General features: G+C 38.2%; 1 protein-coding gene across 1 annotated transcript in view; it reads left to right on the forward strand.

Annotated features, from left to right (window-relative positions):
- Window positions 1–5,583, forward strand: part of musk (muscle, skeletal, receptor tyrosine kinase) — a 92,921-nt gene extending 87,338 nt beyond the window's left edge. Inside the window, exon 17 of the mRNA XM_058997095.1 lies at window positions 1,434–5,583. Within this exon, the coding sequence (XP_058853078.1) occupies window positions 1,434–2,116 (683 nt within the window). The 3' untranslated portion in view covers window positions 2,117–5,583. The remainder of the gene's footprint in view (window positions 1–1,433) is intronic.
- Window positions 5,584–8,837: the final 3,254 nt, after the last annotated feature.

An 8,837-nucleotide genomic window follows, 5' to 3' on the forward strand; every position in this document is an offset into this window, starting at 1 on the left:
CCTTATAAAAGGCACATTTGTATGCTTATGTAGCTGTGCAACTGAAATTTCTGCAACTGTGGCAACTTTGGGTTAGAGGGAAGACTTTTATGCATCTTATTTTTTTACAGAAGCTCAGGCTTTTAGTTTTGTTCAGACCCTGTGTTTTGAAATTATTTTTTTTAGCTGGAGTGGTTAGAAAACATATTAAATAATGATCTAAACTAAAGGTCAGCTCGGGTATAAAAATAAAACGGCCAATCCGAACCTGACCCAAGCCTGAGACCTTTAAATTTTTTTTCATACCCGACCCAACCCCAATATCGCCATAAATAATATCAAACATGCTATTGAAATACAGAAAGCATATTTCGAGTCAAAACACAAATTAAAAAGAAAACAAATACTCTCAGCAAAGCATCCAGTTAGATGAACATTTTACTTGGTTGGTAGTCTCAGATACAGACATATAGCATCTTGTTTGGATAAACCTAGCTAAAAAACAGCAAAGTTACTGTTGAACATCAAATTATATGTCGATGACTTGTCATTATATCACACCAGACTTTAAACTCAATGCCAGAGTTTTAACAACAACAATGTTTCCACTGGAGGACACCAAAACTGGTGAAAACAATGTCATTTAAGTTTCTCAAACCATGGAATTACCAGGTTCAATGCAGGATACTGGTCTCCCTCAAATTCTCTCTAAGCTTTGTAAAATGGTCGAAGGAAATCAACCCTAAACTGCAACACATCTGGGGCGATGTTTTCCAGCCTGTAATTTTCTCCACACTGTTTTTCTCGGTCTGTACAAACAAAGTTATGTACGACTGACTTGGCCCTGCTGCAGGGCAAGTACCCTTTCCAGCGACAGAAATTTCCACCGCTAAACATTCTCCAGTAGACAGCTTTCTTTTTATATCAACAGCCTCCATACTTAATAATGTAGAATCACTTTTTGGCTGTATCTTTTACAGCATAAACACGAGAACGCAGAGACGCCTCTCACTGCACGCTTCATACTTTATGCTTTGCTCACGTGGGATCCATGATAAGGCAGAAGTAATTTTAGGAGGCATTTGCATTTGCAAGAGGAAAAAAACTCGCTAAAATAAAACACTGAGCCAGCCCAGCCTGGCCCCGACCCAAGCCCGTGCTTGACACAGAATATACACCCGACCTGAATCGAACCCGACACATATAGTCGGATCCCTTTGGGTTCGGGTCGGATAGCCAGGCTTTAATCTAAACAAAGCAAGAGAATGGGAGAGAACACACATAGCATGATACCATATAAGTAGAAATTAATTATGACATAAATGTAGATATAAAATAAATGTCATTTGATGAAGAAAAGTAGATTATGTATAACAAGACAGTCTTTGTTCTAAAACTTGTATACTGAGTGACACTGTGAATTCTAACCTCCTGTTGGCCCTTTTCTCTCACAGGAGTGTGTGCAGTGGGGAAGCCTATGTGCCTGCTGTTTGAGTACATGGCGCACGGGGACCTGAATGAGTATCTGCGCAGGTGTTCTCCAAACCAGATGCGCTGCTTCAGCCAGACCAGCTTGTCAGGAAGAAGCACCTCGACCGAGTCAGAGTTAGGTTCTCTCAGCTGTGTGGATCAGCTCTCCATCTCCAAACAGGTGGCAGCGGGCATGGCTTATCTCTCTGAGCGCAAGTTTGTGCACAGGGACCTGGCCACTCGAAACTGTTTAGTTGGGGAGAGCATGGTGGTGAAGATTGCTGATTTCGGGCTGTCAAGGAACATATATTCTGCAGACTATTACAAAGCCAATGAAAACGATGCCATCCCCATCAGATGGATGCCTCCGGAGTCCATATTCTACAACCGCTACACTACTGAGTCAGACGTCTGGGCTTACGGTGTGGTGCTGTGGGAAATCTTTTCGAATGGCATGCAGCCCTACTATGGCATGGCCCATGAAGAAGTAATTTACTACGTGAGAGATGGCAATATCCTTTCCCAACCAGAGAATTGCTCGCTGGAACTGTACAACCTGATGCGTCTCTGCTGGAGCACCCACCCAACGGACAGGCCCAGCTTTGCCAGCATCCATCGCATTCTGGAACGGATGCACGAACAGACTGTACGTGCCAGCGTAGCATGAAGCAGAGTGGTTGGCCTGTTTCAAAAGTTAGATTTATCCATCTCCCATCTGCTGCATATGATCTAGTGTCAATGCTTTGACTTGATGCAGAGATAATCGTTCCTGGTATTATGCACGACTAGTTATGACATGTGCAATAAGGCTAAATATCAAAGGAATTTCTAAAAGAAACATATATTAAGTACACTATTAAAAAGCTTTGACGGGAGTATATTCTGGTTTATATAGAGCATCTGATACTGTTATGGGAAATATTGGGCCATATTCATAAAGCATGTTTATCTCTTAGATGCTTGTAAAACAACTGTGCCCAAAATCCAATGGTTATTTTTAGTCGCTTATTCATAAAGCATATTTATCTCTGCATGTGCTTAAGTCTGTTCAAAATTGTAGACACGCTAACCAAAATACAATAGAATGTGTTCAACAAGGGTAGAGCTTGTTTAAGGGTTGTTTTAAGCTCTTTCAGTCACATTTATGCAGAGCTGAAACATTTTACTACTAATTTAAATAATCAAATTTGCCATTATAAAAAAATGACATCATTTTTTGTTTTGCAATTTTTATTAATACATTAACCAACGGCAATGAGGTGTAAACGCACCCATCCCAAAACCCTTTGAAATCCCTGGGATCACCTCACTGTATTTGATAACTGAATTCTTTAGAGTATCCTTCTTATTACCTGCTACAGTACAATGTTCGAAAATATGATTGTATTATTTTTTCTGACTTTCATGAGTTGCAAAAAAGACATGTCTTGAATGCTGTAGGCTGCTACTATAGCGCAGCTTCTGTATGCCTGCAGAATAGATTGCTGAGATTGTTGAAAACTAATATTGCTTCTTAAAGTATTGCTTTATCCCTACATATTCATGTTTAGCCTTATGCAGTCAATTTCCAACTTCAGAATCATACAAACATGAAGCTGTGTGGCAATGTGTGTATATTATAGGGATGCAAGCTGGTTATGATTGGTTCGTTTTTTTTTTTGTCAACTCTTTCAGCTGTTTTTGACAGCCAATCAGTTTTCATTAAAACCAAAATGAAAGATACAAAACCGAAAACCGAACAGCATATGAGCAGCCAAGAGAATGGAACATTCCATGATTACATCCTTTTTTTTGTGATAAATAAGCATATTACAGTGTTATTGTATCATTCATAACAATTTATTATACAATTAGACACAACGTAGAAAGAATCAAACACTGTATTAAGAGACATTAAACTTTTGTATGTATTATTTTCCTGGTACCTCCATTGTTACTGCAGCGGATTCTAAATCAACATGCAAATCAACGTTCTGGCTTCAAAGTAACTGAGATATATGGCAGCATTTCAAAATAGTTTCTGATGAGAAAATGTAAACTAAAGCTAGAACTCGGGATGCCGCCAGACCTCCATAAAAACATATGCAAAGTTTGCATTTAATATGCTGGTTTATTATGGCTATTACAATAATACATGTCTCAATATGCCAATAGAATGCAACAGCAAAGTAATCAGACAATCAAAATTAATTTCAATACATGCACATAATGGTGCTACCTTAATCAAAATGAACTGATCTGCACAAGGCTTTCAGATATCTGTCCACAGTATCCCTTTCACTTGTTTTGTAGCTTCGCCCAGTTTACTACTTATTCCAGTTTCACAACGGTTTGGGATATCAACTAATGTTTTACTGTCTTTTAATACTGTTTAATTTGGCTGTTTCAGTCAGTTTATCATCATTATTTAGTTGTGACTAGGTCTACACTGAGTAATTAAACAGAAAGGACAGATTCAACAACTTCCAGCTTCAGCTTTTCACTTCTTAATATGCTTTTTTAACAAACGTTTAAGTTAGGGTACACAGGCTGAGTGCGTATGCCTGCTAGTACTAGCAACACTATCTTTCAAAAGAAAGAAAACCGCCTTAGACATATAGTATGAACACCCAGTCTAAGTAGGAAGCTGCGGTTATCCCTACTGAGGGCAATCAGATAAGTTCTGTCATCATTTTGTATTATAATATCATATTAAAATTAATAAGGGATGTTAATATGAACTGTCTTCATGCAATAAAGTGTGCAATGAGTTCCCGAAAATGCCACCTGCACAATGCTGAGACTACCAACGATTTTTCATTGTACAAAAAAAATTGGTTCGGTTTTCTCTTTTTTCGGTATTGTTCATTCTGGAATTTTATGCAAATGTCAATTTTGGTTTGGGAAACTCGTAACTTTTGCATACCTAGTGTATAACACTGTAGCGAACCAGTTTTTCAGGAACAGTGAAAGGGTTAGAAGAGATCAAACAGGAGACTGTAGTTTCAGCCCGGAAATTAGGTTACACTGCACACAACACTCACAGCAAGCTTCCCCAAATTCTGCCCCAAAGAGCTTGCAGGCTCCCCTTAAATAATCAAATACAATGTATCACCTTTTCTCGCCCCTGGCTCTGTGTCCTTACTTTTAGTCCAGGTGCATCCCAGATATCCCCTGAATCCCTTAAATCCCTTGAATTGCCTTGTCAAAGGCTCACCGCTAGTGCAGGAATGTGCCAACGTTAGCCTATGGGGCCTGTTCGCGGCAGCCCATGCAAACTCTCTCTGTTGCCCGCCCCCGGGAGCGACTGTAAGCAGCCTCCCAGTATCGCCTCATTAATGGAGTTCCTATTTGTTTTGTTATGTTTTCTTATATGTGTATTTCACGTATTACATTTACTATGGGTTTGCTGTTTTCAGAAGGTTAGGGTTAGGATTTCACCATAACAGCCTATGCTCCACTCACAGCTGTTTAAAAAATTGTGATTGGGGGTTGTTTTTCTCAACCTGAAATACTGTAGTATAAACATTAAAGAGTAAGTAGCGATGTTCCGAAAAAATATAGTGTTGCACGTCCCCAGGTGTTGCTACAACTGTTCAAATAATGTGCCTGTATTTTTTTTTCTTTTTATTGTTAACATCTTGACAATTTTTTACACTTATAACTTTAAAGTCTGTTTCAAAGCTCTTTTCAAAATGGCCACTCTAGTGCGCTGTTAGTACAAGGATTATTGCCCACACTGTTAAACAGGTAACACAGCAATAACGATCCATGATGTGGTATGGAACAGAATAGCCAGAGTACTTGGTGTTTTTTTGTATTTTTTTATTGCTCTTACTGCAGTGATTTACAGGACAGATCTCAAACCCAAGTGCACTAGAGCAGACATTTTGAATAGCGCTTTGAAACACTTATAAGTGTAAAAAGTTGTCAGGATGTTAACAATGAAAAGAAAAATTACAGGTACATTATTTGAACAGTTGCAACACGTGGGGATGTGTAAGGCTATATTTGTTGGAACCACGCTACTTACACTAAGTTATAGGATGTCCTCATTTCAGGATACTGGACATATAGGTGCAATTAAAGTTGACCAATAGCGACAAGCAATGATTTTTAAAAGTAAAAATAAAAGCATTCTAAACCCACAAAAAAGACTACCACTGCTTCCTTGGTTTTCCACTGTCAGTTGATAAACCGTTGTTCTTTGCTTCTCTAAGATAAGTATTGGGAGTACAATGACTTATCCAAAATAAAAAAGGACAATGTCACTATATACCGGAAACCAGTGCTTCTAATATACCAGAGCAACTCTCATCCTATTGCAGTTGAATTATGGATGATTTATTTAGTTTTGTTAATTTCCAGTAAAACCTGTACAACCCTTTCTGCTTGCATTCAGGTTTTCTCTGCTGTGTTTACTGTAGCCATCTTTTCAGAATGTCTAAAATTGTTTTTCTTGTGATTTTACGTTTTTCACAGCTCTTTGTGTGTTGATTTAGGCTAATGATCAGCTTTTTTGATAAGTGCAAATTTTAGCTCATTTTGTGGATGTTTAAACATGTATTTGCTGTGTATTAACTGCAATCAAAATTGAATACTAGTTTTATACTTAGAAAAGAAAAATCACATGACCCAGTTCTGGATTGCACAGTTAGATTTACATTGATTTTAGGCAGAAGAAACTTAAAAATCATGCCAGGTTCCGGATTGTAGAGGGTATCACACCACTTATTTCAATAGGTATTTTGTCAGGGCCCAAAGATCATGGAAAATTATACAGATGTAGAGGAGTTGGATTAGACCTGTTTTACTGTAATTTGAAAAAGGTTGTGCTCAATGATCAATAAGGTGTATCATAGTTAACAAATCTGTCTGTCCTCAGAAGAGGACAATGGAAGCTTATGGATAATGTAATGTATGTTTCAAAACAATAATAATGTTTTAAAACAAAACAGGAGGTTAGCATAGTTTAAGGCTGCACACAGGAACCTGGCCAAAAAATATCTCAACATCATTTCCTTGATGATATATAACATGACTGTTTTAAAATGACTGGTATACAAAGCAGTTTAAATGACATATAACTCACTATAACATAAATCTTGATTTTTGTATATAGCATTTAGTGTAAGCAACAAATCACTTTACTAGTCATCAACTTCTAGTATTAAACACTGAATATATATAATCTTGTGTTACCTAATTTGACTGTAACGTATTTCTGTGTTTTTTTTATATGTAACATTTTTCATTCCTTTTTTCATTATATATATATATATATATATATATATATATATATATATATATATATATATATATATATATATATATATATATATATATATACACACACACACACATACAGTGCCTTGCATAAGTATTCACCCCCCCCCCCCCCCCCCCCCTTGGACTTTTCCACATTTTGTAGTGTTACAACCTGGAATTAAAATGGATTTAATTGGGATTTTTACCATTTGATTTACACAACATACTTAACAGTTTGAAGGTGCAAAATATTTTTTTATTGTGACACAAAATTAAACAAAAAAAAAGACATTTGTTGGTTGCATAAGTATTCACCCCCCAGAGTCAATACTTGGTAGAAGCACCTTTGGCAGCAATTACAGCTGTGAGTCTTTTTGGGTAAGTCTCTACCAGCTTTGCACATCTGGAATTTTTGCCCATTCTTCTTGGCAAAATTGCTCAAACTCTGTCAAGTTGGATGGGGAACGTTGGTGAACAGCAATTTTCAAGTCTTGCCACAGATTCTCAGTCGGATTGAGGGCTGGGCTTTGACTGGGCCATTCTAAGACATTCAGGTTCTTGTTTTTAAACCACTCCAGTGTAGCTTTGGCTGTGTGTTTAGGGTCATTGCTGGAAGGTGAACCTCCGCCCCAGTCCCAGGTCTCTTGCAGACTGAAACAGGTTTTCCTCTAGAATTTCCCTGTATTTGGCTCCATCCATCTTGCCCTCAATCCTGACCAGTTTGCCAGTCCCTGCCGATGAAAAGCATCCCCATAACATGATGCTGCCACCACCATGCTTCACCGTGGGGATGGTGTTCTCAGAGTGATGAGCAGTGTTGGCTTTGCGCCACACATAGCGTTTTGCGGCCAAAAAGTTCAATTTTGGTCTCATCAGACCAGAGAACCTTTTTCCACGTTTGCTGTGTCTCCCACATGCCTTTTGGCAAAATATGATATGGGTTTTTTTTCAGCAATGGCTTTCTTCTCGCCACTCTTCCATAGCCCAGCTTTGTGGAGCGTCCGGGTTATAATTGTCCCATGGACGGTTTCTCCCATCTCAGCTGTGGATCTCTCCATCTCCTTCAGAGTTACCATTGGCCTCTTGGTTGCTTCTCTGACTAATGCCCTCCTTACCTGGTCACTGAGTTTTGGTGGACGGCCTTCTGTAGGCAGAGTCGCGGTCGTGCCATATTCTTTCCATTTTTTAATAATGGATTTAACGGTGCTCCTGGGAATGTTCAAAGTTTGGGATATTTTTTTATAACCCAACCCTGATTGGTGCTTCTCCAGAACTTTATCCCTGACTTGTTTTGATAGCTCCTTGGTCTTCATGATGCTGTTTGTTTAGATATGCTCTCTAACAAACTCTGGGGCCTTCCAGAAACAGGTGTATTTAATCTGAGATCACGTGACACTTTAATTGCACACAGGTGGACTCCATTCAACTAATTATGTGACTTCTGAAGGCAATTGGTTGCACCAGAGCTTATTTAGGGGTGTCACAGCAAAGGGGGTGAATACTTATGCAATCAAGACTTTTCCGTTTTTTTATTTATAAATAATTTTGAAAAATATGTAGATTTTTTTCCCCACTTCGGCATTATGGACTATTTTGTGTAGATCAGTGACAAAAAATCCAAATTAAATCCATTTTAATTCCAGGTTGTAACACTACAAAATGTGGAAAAGTCCAAGGGGGGTGAATACTTATGCAAGGCACTGTATATAATATAATATTTGACCAGCCCACAATTGTGAAATTTACCCAGTCAATGTACCTTCAGTAACAATACCTTACCTTCAGATTGATCTAACAACAACCATGCTGTACAACAAGGCTTACAAATGTCTACACAAATCCATTCTGCAAAGCATTATGTTCCTTAACATCCCCCAGTTGATATAAGAAATACCATTCAGAACAGAAGTGGTATTTGTTGTTTTCAGTAGGGGCAGAGTGTTGCAGGGGCCAGATTGTATCAAATGTACTTAAGAGATCAGACATATTTCTGAGAGCTATATTGAGGCCACAGTGATGCTTTAAACTTAAGAACTTTTTAGATTGTAATGACTGAAAAAGAAACAGATTCAGAAAGTGAATCTAAACAACAAACAGATGGAAGGATATGGACTTCATCCATTGTGTGTTTATGGTAATTG

This window comes from Acipenser ruthenus, chromosome 2, assembly GCF_902713425.1.
Source record: "Acipenser ruthenus chromosome 2, fAciRut3.2 maternal haplotype, whole genome shotgun sequence".
Taxonomy (NCBI): domain Eukaryota; kingdom Metazoa; phylum Chordata; class Actinopteri; order Acipenseriformes; family Acipenseridae; genus Acipenser; species Acipenser ruthenus.